The sequence below is a fragment of the Mus caroli genome, chromosome 2 (genome assembly GCF_900094665.2).
Source record: "Mus caroli chromosome 2, CAROLI_EIJ_v1.1, whole genome shotgun sequence".
In the NCBI taxonomy this organism is placed as follows: Eukaryota; Metazoa; Chordata; class Mammalia; order Rodentia; family Muridae; genus Mus; species Mus caroli.
In genome coordinates this window covers 17,184,783-17,200,019 of record NC_034571.1, presented here as the reverse complement: position 1 = coordinate 17,200,019, position 15,237 = coordinate 17,184,783, and the positions used below count along the sequence as shown (strand labels likewise).

The 15,237-nt window shown below is 42.4% G+C and overlaps 1 protein-coding gene across 10 annotated transcripts in view; it reads left to right on the top strand.

The window, feature by feature from the left end:
• The window catches only part of Arhgap21 (Rho GTPase activating protein 21), a 125,629-nt gene extending 111,149 nt beyond the window's left edge, over positions 1-14,480 (top strand). For 6 of the 10 annotated variants that reach the window (XM_029474437.1, XM_029474438.1, XM_029474439.1 and 3 more), the window contains 12 exons: positions 1,131-1,195; positions 1,271-1,410; positions 1,934-2,076; positions 2,344-2,499; positions 2,585-2,663; positions 3,237-3,310; positions 3,387-3,476; positions 6,701-6,826; positions 7,012-7,053; positions 7,367-7,472; positions 9,363-9,394; positions 12,028-14,480. In XM_029474437.1, the coding sequence (XP_029330297.1) occupies positions 1,131-1,195; positions 1,271-1,410; positions 1,934-2,076; positions 2,344-2,499; positions 2,585-2,663; positions 3,237-3,310; positions 3,387-3,476; positions 6,701-6,826; positions 7,012-7,053; positions 7,367-7,472; positions 9,363-9,394; positions 12,028-13,701 (2,727 nt within the window). In that variant the 3' untranslated portion in view covers positions 13,702-14,480. The remainder of the gene's footprint in view (positions 1-1,130; positions 1,196-1,270; positions 1,411-1,933; positions 2,077-2,343; positions 2,500-2,584; positions 2,664-3,236; positions 3,311-3,386; positions 3,477-6,700; positions 6,827-7,011; positions 7,054-7,366; positions 7,473-9,362; positions 9,395-12,027) is intronic. The other 4 variants (XM_021152205.2, XM_029474443.1, XM_029474445.1 and 1 more) reach the window with 1 other exon arrangement.
• The last annotated feature ends 757 nt before the right edge of the window (positions 14,481-15,237 follow it).

Sequence of the window (15,237 nt, the reverse complement as noted above, 5' to 3'; positions counted from 1 at the left end):
CTGCCTTCTTCTCACGTGGGTTTGCTGCCTCCTGAGTTTGTCCTTCCCTCCTCTTTTTCCATACTCACAGTCCTCTCTCTAATTCAATGACTTGTACCACATATAGACATGCACACATACAAAAATTACAATCTAGGATGTGCTTATGAAGGAAAACATATAATTTGTCTTCCTAAGTTTGGGCAAAGTAATAGTAAAAAGTGGAGAAGGGATTTACTCAATGTGGTGACCCTGGGAAGAGGGACAAAGAGGCTGAGTGGGCTCCCCAGGCTTGTCTCTGGGACCCTTGCATGAGGGTTTGATTTAAATAGAAGGCAGAAAGTCATGATAACTAAGCAGTCCTATCAGGGTGTGCTCCTGCCCATCATCTACGTTACAGAATGGAGTGAAATCTCTTTCTAGGAGGCAGCCTCTCTAATTGATGCCATGCATGATGATAGGGAGCCTTCCCTTCTTTCAGCATGAGATTCCAGGGAAAAATCCCACCTTCTTGCAAACCACTATTTCAATTATCTGATAGCCCAAAAAAGTATTATATAATCTCTTTAAATATTTTCATTCCTGCCTGTGTGGCTACGTGTATTTCATTACACTCAAAATAAGACTTATTTTTTTAAAAAATGTTTGCAGAGACATGCCAGTGTGTAATTGCATTTGCTATAAATAGAGTCATTCCTGTTTGCTCAGCTCTGGGTTCAACTTGGGGCACAGGACAAGAGGGGTTCTTGATGGACTGCCCCTTTTGATACCCCCGACTCTTACGTGCCTGTTCCTTATCAAGTTTATCTTTAGCAGATTCTTTGACTCTGTGGTATTATTGACTCCTGATCATTTTTCTTGGTATTAGAGAAGTTAGCTCTGTGCTCCAGGTCACACATTTTCTGTAACATCAGTTCAGGAGTACTGACTCCCCGTGGCTTGAGAATTATCCGAGGAGCTGCGTAAGTACAGGAATTAGACAGCAGACTTACTTTCAGGGACAGCAGGCAATTGGGCCATCTCCACTGAGAACAAGTCATAGCATTTGTATTAACAAGTTGATTCAGTAGCAAGCCTCAAGCCCATGGTTACCCTCTGCCCCTAATAGTCTAATAACCCCTTTCCATTGTCACCTTCTGCTTCTTCTGTAGGACACTGGAGTTACCAACAGAGATCTAATTAGTCGAAGAATCAAAGAGTATAACAGTCTGCTGAGGTGAGAATCCCACCATGCCTATGGTTAATGTAGATGCCACGTGTACAGTGCTTTAGAAAGGTTTCTTTCTTTCAGCAGCAAAACAGAACAGTTGCCAAAAACACCTCGCCAGAGTCTTAGCATCAGGCAAACTTTGCTTGGTGCTAAATCAGAGCCAAAGACTCAAAGCCCACATTCTCCAAAGGAGGAGTCAGAGAGGAAGCTTCTTAGTAAAGGTAACTAATGGCAACCAGGGGTCTGGCTGGGATCATGAGGGTGTGTCCTTGCTTTACTGTGCTATTGTTACCAGCAGGCACAGCTAGCGCTTAGCTAGCTCAAAGCTCACTGTAGACATGGTACAAGCTCAGTGGACATTTTCCTTTAAGATGAAGCCAGAGGCATCTGTTTCTTTAATCAAGAGGAAGGGTAGGAGAACATAGAGTCACATGAAGGCATCTTTACCGATGTGAATGGCCAGATACACTGCTGTGAGACAGGCAGTGCTTCTCTGCCTCTTACAAAGAGGACATACTGCTTCTGCCTTCTGTCTGAAAGGGAAGAAATATAACTATATCTGACAAGTTATATGGACAGATCGGAGGCATAACAGTAGGAAGAGAATAATTGTGAATGTACACTGGGTGAATGTAGACTGTTTTATAATATAAGACTACAGTTAATTAAGCATTGATTAATTAGATTTAAATAGTCTTGTTTCCATTTTGTGTAACATCATCTTATTTCAATAACAATCAAAAGATGATACCAGTCCCCCTAAAGACAAAGGTACTTGGAGAAGAGGCATTCCAAGCATCGTGAGGAAGACGTTTGAGAAAAAGCCGGCCGCCACAGGGACCTTTGGAGTTAGGCTGGATGACTGCCCACCCGCCCACACCAACAGGGTAGGAGAGCCCACCATCTATCTGGACTTCTACACCAGTGTCTGTGCTAGTGGGGCCTGAGTGCACAGCCCTTCAGATAAGTGTCCATCTGGTGCACTGCCCTCCCTTAGGATGACTGCTCTGCTGGCTGAGTAATTTTTATGTTTAAGCTTTTTATCTAACATACTAACTGAACTAGAGTAGTGATTTAATCGGAAATGGTCAGTAGGGATTCATTTTCAAACTTTGGTACTCTGTTAAATAAAATGCTGGTTTCTTGTTTTGCAGTACATTCCATTAATTGTTGACATATGTTGCAAATTAGTTGAAGAAAGGGGTCTTGAATATACAGGTATTTACCGAGTTCCCGGCAACAACGCAGCCATTTCAAGCATGCAGGAAGAACTCAACAAGGGGATGGCAGACATTGACATACAAGATGATGTAGGTTCACTTCTGTTGGACTAACTGATTCATTCTTTTCCTTTCATAACATTAACCATACTGTATTTCTGTTTTGCATATCCAGAAATGGCGAGATTTGAATGTGATAAGCAGTTTACTAAAATCCTTCTTCAGAAAGCTCCCTGAGCCTCTCTTTACGAATGGTGAGTTAGCTCCCACCAATCATGCCAGAGGAAAAGGGTCAGCCTGTGCTAGAAGCCATAATCAAACCAGAAAAGCGAGGGGTGAAGGAAACAGCAGTTATCTTGGCTCTAAATTACATGAAAAGCATAATTAAGAACTGGTTTTGGTCTTTTCATAAATTTTGGTGAAAATCATTTGCTAAATTGATACACTTCAGTAAAGTGAAAATAAGATGTATGTTGGCCTATGTTTGTCATTAAGCTAAAATTGTTGTTATTGTTTCAGTCAAATTCTCTGGAACTAAAGTATAGCGAAAGGACCCTGTAGTAGGTGCTACTGTTAGTTAGGAATAATGGACAGGCTGACTGGATACCAGACTGTAGCTTCAGAGGCGTCCCACTGAGAGAACTTTCCTCTGATTGTTGGGAAAGCTTGGAGATCATTAAGAACCATCTCCAGCATGTAAATTTCAGAGATCTATATTTAGGGATGCATGAAAGTCTTGTACGTTTTAAATTGTGGTTCCTTGAACAAAGTGAGACCGTATTTCATCCAAGCAGCTAACCTCGTTCTCTTCTTCCTACCACTGCCAGACAAATATGCTGACTTCATTGAGGCCAATCGTAAGGAGGACCCACTGGATCGGCTAAGAACATTAAAGAGACTAGTAGGTATTACTTTTACTTGGGGAGGTGCAGCTCAAATGCAGCATTTAAATCCACCCTGAAAATAATATGTTCCAGATTCATGATCTGCCTGAGCATCATTTTGAGACACTCAAGTTTCTCTCGGCTCATCTGAAGACAGTGGCAGAGAACTCAGAAAAGAATAAGGTATGTCAGGAAGTGACCTCTCTGAGGGTTGGCCTTCATAGCTCTGGGCTAAAGATGTTTATTCCGCAGAAGCCAAGAGTGCCTCTGACTGGGCTGGCTAGATCTTCCTGAAGATAATCTCACGGCAGAGGCTCACAGGCAGCTGTCCTTTTGTCCTTTAAGGGAATTTCATTTAGAAATGTTTCAGTTTACATTCAGCCAGCAGGAAAAATGGAAGTCAAAATTGTATTTTTGTTTTTGGCTCTGTGTCACTAGCTTGAGTAGGAGGCATATATGTGTGATATACAAGCCAAAGGGTACCAGACGATGAAACGTTTTCTTTAGTTTCCTATTAGACAGGTATGATAGCTTTCTCCTTTTAATACCCCATTATCATACAACACAAAATGAGCTGTTCTAAGGAGTATCAAATATTCAGTTCATATTCAGGTTTTCTTGGCATTTTTAAAACGGTTTTTACAGTATGATTATTTCTTTAAATATCTAGATAAGATCCAGACATTGTATTTCACTGGTCCGTTTTAGTCTTAATTTAATTTTGCTTAGTCAGTGAATGATTGTTACCCGAGTCCATTCTATCAAGAGATTAAATGATTCTCCTCCTAACTCACATCATTCATTAAAGTTCTTAGATGGGCTGGAGAGATGACTCAGTGGTTAAGAGCACTGACTGCTCTTCCAAAGGTCCTGAGTTCAAATCCCAGCAACCACATGGTGGCTCACAACTATTCATAATGAGATCTTATGCCCTCTTCTGGGGTATCTGAAGACAGCTACAGTGTACTTACATATAATAAATAAATAAATAAATAAATAAATAAATAAATAATCAATCTTTTTTTAAAAAAAGTTCTTAGATGATCATATTGTGTTTTGGAGGGAAAACATTCAAGAGAAAGCTAAGGAGTATGGCTATCACTCCTCTTCTAAGATTGCTTCCTGCCTGTGGTGGCAAAGCTCAGTGGTCCAGCAGTGCATCACTGTCACCCTGTTTGAGAAGATGGGGAAGACTACACATTGCCTCTGCACCGTCCAGGTGTTCATTGTTGTCAATTGAAAGAGCTGTGAAAGGTTAAGGAGAAGGGGAGGGTATCCAAAGATGCCAGTCTACTGAGCTGTCTCTAATAAAAGTTTGTACAGAAAATCAAAGTTTCTCCAGTATAATTTTAGCTGGAATATTTTCTAGTTGATTATCCCTGAAGGATGGTGTGTCATTCTTCAGTTCTGCTGGACAGATGCTAGTGTTTGTTTGTTTTAAGGTAGGCTCTCTGGAGCTTGCTCTGTAGACCAGACTGGCCTCAAACTCAAAGATCTCATCTACCTCCTGGTTCTAGAATTAAAGCACGAGTCACCATACCGGGCTCAGTTTTTTCTTTTAAAAATCTGTCCTAAAATTTTACTTATTTAGGGATTTTTTTGAGACAGGCTCTCAGGTAGCTCAGGCTAGTCTTGAACTCACCTTTATGGAGCCTGTGTGTCCTTTAAAGTATTTTTCTCTTGCCTCCTCCTCACAAGTACTAGAGTCACAGGCATAGTGGGTTTGCTAGATTAATACTCAGACTTGAAGACAATATGGTATTTTATTTCCTAAACTTTTTTCTTTCTTTTCTCATTAACTTATTGATTCACTTTAGATCCTGATTGCAGCCCCCCTTCTCTTCTCAGTTCCTGCCTCACACAGCTGCTTTCCCCCACCCCTTCCCTTCAGCTCTGAAAAGGGGGAGCTCCCCCCTGAGTACCACCCCACCCTGGCACCTCAAGTCACTGCAGAACTGGGCACATTCTCTCCCACTGAGACCAGACAAGGCAGGCCAGTTAGGGAAACAGGATCCACAGGCAGGGAACAGAGTCCAGATAAGCTCCCATTCCAGTTGTTAGGAGACCCTCGTGAAGACCATGCTGCAGGTCTGATACACGTGTGTAGAGGTTGCAGGGGGTGGGAGGGAGGTCCAGCCCTTGTATACTCTTTGGTTGCTCCTTGACTTTTTTTAACCTAATTTTTTGGAACTTAGATGCACATTTCAAACAATTGCCAGAAATGAAAAACTAAGCCAAATGTCATCTTATTTATGTAGGAGCTAGCTAAAATTTACTTATATAAAACAAACATTTCTATACATAAATATTAATGTATATAATTAGTCTAAAGACTTAACTGAAGCCAGAAGCAAGAGTCTGCTGAACAGAGTATTTGATGTGGTGGACTCTGGCCATGTGTACCAACACAGAGTTAGAATAAGATGATGGCATATTTCAGAACAAGATATAAATGGCGCTGCCCAAATCCTCCCCAACAGTTACATTTTTATTTTAGTAAGTCATCATCCTAGGAAAATCCTAATTTTAGTGAGAATTTATTTTTCTGCACTGAATTTGGTATGCTATTACATATAACACAGGTTAAATGATAAGTGACAGCTGTTTCAGTAGAGGAGAAAGGCTTTTTGTCTGGTGACTATATGCACAGGCCTGTGCCTCACAGTCTAGTATTGTGGGGGCCCTGCCTGATGGATTTTGGTTTTAGTAAGTTTTGTGATTTTTTTTTTTTAATATTTTGATGGCTTCTTAAAATTGGTTAAAGTTTGGATTCTTAAGATTGGTTGAAGTTATTTAACACTTTATCAAAATTTAAGCTCAAAGTAACATAAAAGAAAACAGGACCCATGCCCATGACTGTCATAACTGGACCAGAGATTCAGGATAGTGTGTCAGTGAATGTACAAACTGATCGGAAGACTGTCATGCTAAGAATGAAACAAGGGCAAGCCCAGAACTTGAGGAGATTGGGTGGGGTAAAGTGAATCGAAAAGTTACCTTCAAACTTGTTTTCCTCCGTTCTTGATTTTGATGTATGACACAGAGAAGAATCTGGAACCTTGCATGTATTTCTAAATCCTTTGTCCCAGTTCTCAAGGGACAGAGTTCCTTATTCTTAAATTTCACTTTTTTTTCTTGCCACCTAATCCTTCTTTGTTAATTAAGAATCATTGATTTGGTTAAAAACTAATCAAAGACTTCTTGGAAAAGCAGGAATAGCAATTAGGTATCACGTATTATCAATCGAGGATTTGCTCGTGGGAACATGACCTAGGAAGAATGGACTTCTCGTCATCCAGTTGTATTTTTTCATCAAAAAGAACTTTCCATAAGTAAATTTCAGCAACAGAATGCTAAAGCTGCCATGGAGACCTAGTCTAATTTTCCACTTTCATCCTTTCTTTCAGATGGAACCCAGAAACCTAGCGATCGTTTTTGGTCCAACTCTAGTGAGAACGTCAGAAGACAACATGACCCACATGGTCACGCACATGCCTGACCAGTATAAGATCGTAGAGACTCTCATCCAGCATGTAAGTGCACACTGCGTCTCTTCCTGCAAGCTCGCTTTCATCACAGCTGACAACTGGGAGAACAGAAGTCACCTCCACTGCTTTTTCCCATAAGACATTTCCCTTGTTTCTGTGCTGTTCCCCAAGGTAGAGCTACACTTCAGGGCTTATTTAATTATTCTCACCTCTTTTATTTTAAATTTTAGCATGACTGGTTTTTCACAGAAGAAGGTGCCGAAGAGCCTCTTGTAAGTATTGTCCACACATGCTCGGCTACTCTCATGTGAGACCCAGCCTCCTTCCTGATGGCATGGCCATCTTGGTCTCCTGCTTAGTGTGCTGTTACCAGCTTTGCACCCTGGATGCAGGCGGCTAGCTCCTCAGTTGCTGGCCTGATAAGAATATAATGATGGTGCCTACTTTACCATTAGTGACATCTAACCAATGCAAAATTAACCTTGTGCTCAATATAATACTGTATCTTTTACTAAATGTTGTCTAAATGTTTAAAAACGTTGCCTTTGAAGAGATGATGAAGAGCTCTTTGTTTGTTAACCATAGACAGCAGTGCAGGAGGAGAACACAGTAGACTCCCAGCCAGTACCAAACATAGATCATTTGCTCACCAACATTGGAAGGACAGGCGTGCTCCCTGGAGATGTATCAGGTAACTCTTGCCTAGGCAGTACAGTCCTGACTGACCTCTCGGTTACTTGACCTTCCTATAAGTGAAACAGTGAGCAGCCATAAGTAACACTCCATTTGGGTTGTTTTCTCTTCTTCTTCCTTTTCCTTTCTACTAATAAATACTGCAACTGGCCTTTTCTGATGATCTCACTTACCTTCCGGCGACTGTAACCCATCGACAGTGCATGGAGTAGTGATGTGTGCCAGAGTGGGAACCGGAGAGTGATGAGCATGCAAACCACTGTTTTGTTTTATTTTATTTTATTTTATTTTTTTTAATTCACAGTTTCCATGTAATAGTCATCACAAGGTAAAACAGATATATGCTGCTGAATGTGTGGTTGCTGTGACGGCAGAAAGAATGGTTAGACTGGGTGCTTAGTTCTGTTTGGGATCAGTTCTGTGCTGGCAGTAAGCTATATATGCTGAGCTGCCCCTCTCAGTCCTATCAAGTCACCAGAGACTTCACAGTCAAAGTCATTCCACTTGACCTTGATTTTCTTCTCTCTCCTACTGCCACCCTAACGCTTGGTTAAGTATTAGTATTTAATAGGCTCTGAATGAAAACGTCTCTTGCCAAACTGTTGCACTAATCTGGCATGCTATTTCACACCATGTTCTCCCTTTGTCTCTAGTTCTTGTTTTAGCTCGAAAGGGTTTTTTTCAGCTCTTACTGACACAGGCAAATCTATACTGATGTTGCACAGGCGATGTGGGAGGAGTCTATCACACGGTAATGTCACTAGTGGATTCTGTGATGTCCCTGATGGACAGCTGGAGCTGTAGGAAGAAGGAGGACTGCTGTCCACACTGTAGCTGCCTTGTCTGCAGAAACCCCCGGTTCTTGTAAATGCCAACCCAGTTGATCTGTGGTGTACACGTCTCTCTTAAGAATATTGTAAACAGATCACTACTACTCTTTTACAAGTTTTTCTGCTGTCTCTTGTTATTTCTGAAGCAGACCCTGAGGAGAAATAGCATGGTATGGTCAACTGGTTCTTAAAGTCATAAAGCATTTAGCCATGTGTTAAAAGGGGCGTGGCATGGGGCCCAGCTCATTAATTTTGAAAATTATTCTCCCAAAAGTTCAAAGATAAAATTCTAAAATTGATATTTATTCTTCATAGCGCTGGCCCCTTCCTACCCTCTTTATACTTGTATAATCTGAGTTTTTGCCAGACAGCAAAATTATGGTCTCCATTTCTCCATTTCCATAATAGCATTTGTTAATAGATACTTACAAACCTGTTAGCAATTTAACCAAACTAACCAAAAGGATCCCTGACTGCATAGATGTGAAGCTGGGGTCAAGTACAAAAACTAGAATCATCTAAAGAAACTAAAAGTGACCTGAAATCAAGGTCATCCTAATGCCTTTGTCGCATCCATTCGCATCTGGGATAAGCTCGTACAAATTCTAATCTGACAGTCTGACAAAAATCAACACATACACCAGTTGAGTGTTTCAATTTGTAGTTAGGGCAGCCAACAGTCTGGAAAGTTCTACATTGTGTATCAGTTTCAGATACAAGATGTGGGACATAATTTTTAAAGGTCTTCAAGCTTCTCTATTGCTAGATTTACTGTTTAGAAAATCTACACTAGTGTTTCTGTTTTTGTTTAGCACAGGGCTCCTTTGCCATTCCTCTCATTGAGCTGGTTCTGCCTACAATTCACAGCATCCTTTCATGGCGGTGGCTTTCTGTGGTGCAGCTTGCATCTTTGTGAGCTCTGACTATCCACTGTGTTCTTGTTTTGAGTTTTGCTTTCACATTTTGTTCTGTGCCTGTCCTTTTCATAAGTTTTGCATTGTTTGTTGAAAGCAGTGAAGCTTGGCTCCCACTAACCACATTTTATTTACCTCCCACAGATTCAGCTACTAGTGACTCCACAAAATCTAAGGTAAGTTGTTCTGTACAGCTGGAAAACACTTCGTGGTAGTTTTGGGTTGGGGCTGACTTCCATCATTAACATACAAGTGTAGTACACACTGGAGCCAGAGGAATAAAGTCAAGTATGCAGAGAAGCTAATTTGGAATAGAAGAAGGGTGAAAAGTACAAGATTGTAAGTTAGAAAAGTGCAGTTATGGGAACCGTTTAGCGTGATGTAGACAACAGTGGTTTATTTACATTGTGAAATTGACTAACATAAAAACAGGGAGAGTGAGAGAGAGAGAATCCCCACATAAGCTGGAAACATGGCATGTGCTTGAGACAGGAGGATAACCAGTTCTAGTCTGGGCGTTGCTATATAGTGAGACTGTCTCAAAACACATACAAAACACAAATACACAGCAGGTGGTTGAGTTTATCCACCAAGTCACTTCTCACTAACTCTTAAGAGTGTGATTCTGTTGCTATGACAAATGCTGTGACCCAGGGCAACTTAGGAGAGGAAAGAGTTCATCTCACATAACACATCTCACGGTCACAGCCCATCACTGAGGGAAGCAGAAACCATAAAAGAACAGTGCTATATCGCTCACTCAGGTGCTCATGCACAACTGGCTTTCTTTACAGAGGACCACCTGCCTAGAGACATGTTGCCTACAGTGGCCAGGCTATCACAACTCAGTAAGCAGTCCCCACGCACTTGCCCAGTCTGTGCTCACACATACTCCAGTCTGTGCTGAGTAACCCCTCAACTTCAACTTCTTCAAGCAACATCTAAAGCTAATTAGTACATCTACTGAGGGTTTTACTCACTTAAACATATAATTTTATAAGCCTTTTTACCTTAGACTCATTAGCTGGTAAGTTCTTATACACACACAGAGTTACCTAGTTAATTATAGTACTGATGACACTACCCTAAGTCGTGTAATTTCTGTCTCGCATGATCAGGGACATAATCACAGTCTAATCGTCATAGTCAGGATGCTAACATGATCACGGTACATTATTATATAAAGTAGTTTTATGCAAAGTTTTCCAATTACCTAACCCACCTCTACTCCAAACTCCTGCTCAGGGGTAATCAGGAATCATTGCTTACATTCAATTGTCATGTCTCCTTGGTCTTTGTAGATCTCAGACACTTCTCTTTCATTGTTTGAAATGGTCCCAGTGTGTATGCCTGGCTAGCCTGGGACACACAATCTTGTGGTCTCAGCTTCCCAACTACATCGATATACCTAACTACAGATGATAGCTTTGAAATCAGAAAGAGATGCTAGAAATTCCTACTCCCTTCATTAGACACTGCTCCTTTCCTGTCTGCTCATCTTACATCGTTCTGTACAATGCCTGTAGGGTAGTGAACGCTCAGCTAACAGTTTCCAAATTGTAGAAAAGCAGTGTCATTTTCCCCAACACAGAGAATTAGAGAATTTTAAAGATGATATAATCTAGGTGCCTCTTTTGTGAACAACAAATTGAGATGCAAAAAGAGACTCCATCCCTACTATATGCCATGCAGAGCATGCTGGAGACAGCCCAGGTTCAGCTGTGGTCCTCCAGTGCTAAGGAGAACATGGAGGAACACAGTAACTCATAGGAATGCACTGGTGGGTGGCTCAGAAACCTATTACAACACATAAAAAGCACAGGCCTGTAGACCTGTGATTTACCCTTCAGCAGACCTTAGGAGAGCAGTTTAGCTTAAGACACTGTGTGTGTGTGTGTAATAGAAAACTATATTCTCAAATCCATTAGTCCACATGCCTTCTGCTTGACTCTCTACTCAAGATTGTGTTCTAGAACAAGGGCTTACTCACCTGCCCACCAACAGACTGCTCAGCAGACAGACCCTCTGAACAAACTCATTTTAAATAGTTGTCATTAAGAGCTCCTAATAAATAGCAGTGACTCTTAGAGCACTGGAGTGCTTCATGGTTAGGATTTACAACCTTTTCAGTAGTCTGTGTCATCTTAATTTTCTACTTTTGCTGTTATGTGAGATGAATGAAATCTTTACTAACCTGATTTACCCAAGGCAAATCCCTGAAGATCCAACTCCTGGTGAGGTAATGGGAGCCAGACTCCCCTTAGCTGAATGAGTGTGTCAGTATCAGATGTTGTCCACAGTTAGAAAATTGAATTCAGCCATACAATCCTAATCTCATGTCTGAATATTACACTATGTCAGAATGGTGTTCACCTAATTTTCCCTTTTGGGTGTTTGAGACAGGGTCTCACTGTGTAGTTGGGGCAGCCTTGGAGCTTGTCCTCTTCCTGGCAGCCTACCCGCCACTGTGATAACAGGTGTATACCATCACACCTGGCAGAACTCTTCTACTTGTAGAACATATAAAGGAAGTGGGAATATTTGAGCATTGTGGATGTGGAGAAAACCAACAGGAAAATTAATAAGAATTGGGAAGCCTCAGTACCCTTAAACATGAGAGAGATGTATCTATCATGATGTGGCAAGAAATGGCAAAGATGACCTTGATATAAGTTCAAAGGGGACTTTTAAAACATATACGGTGTTGTGGTTGCATCTAGGACCATTGGTAGACTTTGGTTCTTTACTATCTGGGGACAAGCCAGCCCTGGACAGTGTTCATGGCCTCATCTTTCTGCCTGTTTCCTAGGGCTCCTGGGGATCCGGGAAGGATCAGTATAGCAGGGAACTGCTTGTATCCTCCATCTTCGCAGCTGCCAGCCGCAAGAGGAAAAAGCCGAAAGAGAAAGCCCAGCCGAGCAGCTCTGAGGATGAGCTGGACAGTGTGTTCTTTAAGAAGGAGAATTCGGAACAGAGTCACAGTGAGACTAAAGAGGAGTCCAAAGGAGAAAGCGAGGCATCAGGTAGCAAGCAGAGGGTCGTCGTGGCCAAAGAAAGTAACACTAAGAAAGACACGGGTACGACGAAGGAGGAGAGGAAGATACCGTGGGAAGAACCATCCCCACCACACAGCTCCAAACGCAACAGGTCACCAACTCTTAGCTGTCGCCTGGCCATGCTGAAAGAGAGCCCCCGATCACTTCTGTCCCAGAAGCCCCACTGTGAAGAGACAGGGTCTGACTCAGGCACTCTGCTTAGCACGTCTTCCCAGGCTTCGCTCTTGAGGTCCTCCACTAAAAAATCCACCAGTCCGGAAACCAAGCACAGTGAGTTTTTGTCCATTGCTGGTACCATCACCTCGGATTACTCTACCACATCACCCACTACCTACTTGACCAGCCTGGACTCCAGCCGCCTGAGCCCGGAGGTGCAGTCAGTGGCAGAGAGCAAGGGGGATGAGGCTGATGACGAGAGGAGCGAGCTGGTGAGTGAAGGACGGCCAGTGGAGACTGACAGTGAGAGCGAGTTCCCCGTGTTTCCCACCACCCTGACTTCAGACCGGCTGTTCCGAGGAAAATTCCAGGAGGTTGCCAGGGTGAGCCGCAGGAACTCCGAAGGCAGTGAGGCCAGCTGCACCGAGGGAAGCCTCACACCGAGTTTAGACAGCCGCAGGCAGCAGTTCAGCTCCCATAGACTGATCGAATGCGACACACTGTCCAGGAAGAAGTCAGCTCGCTTCAAGTCAGACAGTGGGAGCCCCGGAGACACCAGGACTGAGAAAGAAACACCTGCCCTGGCCAAGATGTTTGACGTCATGAAGAAAGGCAAGTCGACGGGGAGCCTCCTCACACCCAGCAGAAGTGAATCTGAAAAGCAGGAGGCCACTTGGAAAACAAAAATAGCAGATCGTTTAAAACTGAGACCCAGGGCACCCGCAGACGACATGTTTGGAGTTGGGAATCAAAAACCTACTGCTGAGACAGCGAAAAGGAAAAACATCAAACGCAGACACACGCTTGGAGGCCACAGAGATGCTACTGAGATCAGCGTCCTGAGTTTCTGGAAAGCTCATGAGCAGAGTGCGGACAAAGAGTCCGAACTTTCGGCTGTGAATCGGTTAAAACCCAAATGCACAGCCCAGGACCTTTCCATCTCAGACTGGCTCGCCAGGGAGCGCATCCGCACCAGTGCCTCCGACCTTAGCAGAGGCGAAGGCCTCGAGCCCCAGGCTGAGAGCCCCAGCATGCTGGGAACACCCATCAGCACCCACTCACCGCCGTCTCAGCAGCCCGAAGCAAGGGTTGCTGCTACCAGCACCTTGGCTTCAACCAGCCAGTCCCCTCTTTTCACACCACCACAGTCACCTGACCAAATAAACAGAGAAAGCTTCCAGAACATGAGCCAAAATGCTAGTTCTACAGCTAACACCCACCCCCACCAACAGTCTGAAAGTCCAGACACTAAAGCAGAGCCTCCTCCCTGACTCTAAGCTGGGTCCAGCCACTCTAGCAAGGAAAAACTACTGTTACACAGTCTAGTAACTGTAAATATTTTTCTTGTACCAGAATTGTTATTATGCAGCCTTGCTTTGGGCTGGATTCACCATTTTGCACTGTGAAATAGCTTTACAGTGCATTACTACAGCCAGAAGAACACACGTATATATTTAAGAGTATATCGGATAGTTGTATACAAATAAGCAAGGTGTTTGTTGCAACTCACTACATAATATATTCCCCAAATTACTGAAGAAAGTTGCTGCCTCCTGCAGCCAAATTGTTCTTTTGGTTCCTCACTAACAAAAGTGCCTCATGATAAAAAAGTACATTTGATTTTTAGGGTGCCATATTGTTAAAATTAGAAAATTGAATAAATGAATGCATTTTATCAGTAACAAGTTTCCTTCCATTTACCAGTTAACACAGGTGGATACAGGACTTCCATTCTTTAGTCATTCCAGGTGGATCTGAGTTTTATATTCAAACTTTTAATACAGTTTTTGAGTTTTGTGTGACTTGAATTTTTAATCTTTCTGTAAAATACGTAATAACTTAAATGAACATATTCTATGTGTATCTTTTCTTCAGATACCAGATTTGATATAAATGTTGTAACATAGGTATGTAGATAGTGTATCCTGGATGGAACTGGCTTCTTACTGAGAAAAATGTAATTCTGCATGAGGACTTTATCCAAACCTGTGTCATGCCTGTGTGCATACCCAACTAAACACTGGAAATAAAATTGTCTTGGTGAACTTTGCACTGTTGGGAGCTTACTTGGTTTTACAAAGCTGTCTATTTATATATTATCTAATCCTTTTTAAAAAATATTTTATTTATTTATTATATGTAAGTACACTGTAGCTGTCTCCAGACACCCCAGAAGAGGGCATCAGATTCCATTACAGATGGTTGTGAGCCACCATGTGGTTGCTGGAACTGAACTCAGGAGCTCTGGAAGACCAGTCTGCTCGTAACTGCTGAGCCATCTCTCCAGCCCATGTTATCTGATATTATCTTGTAAAGCTCTCTCCGTTCACACTGTCCTTCCACCTTTCCTTTCCTTGTGACTGAGAATGGTCTCTCAGAGTGCTTGCGGAACTTGCTCCTGTGCATAGGAAGTACTTAGTAACTCTAGCTACAGCACTATGTTGCTTACTTAGTAACTAACTACAGCAGTGGATGTTGCTCACTTTGTCTTGAGGCGCATTAAGTAAGGGAAGGTTCTTGGGGGTCACTGACTAAAGATTCAGGGAGGGTACTAAGTGAGGGCTGTTGTGGGGTGCTAAGCTTTTGAGCTCTAAGAATTCTTCTGGGACTATACTTCCCAGCTATGTAGCATGTTAGACTGTGTAAACTAATGAATTAGCTCCTCACATAGACAGTGACAACAGTTCTTCCCAAAGTGGCATGTTATAAATAACACTTAAATAAAATATGTACATGTTAGGATATGATGACCTCAGGAGTCACTGGGGCCAGAGATTCACAATGCTGCCGTACCTGAAACACTTGTT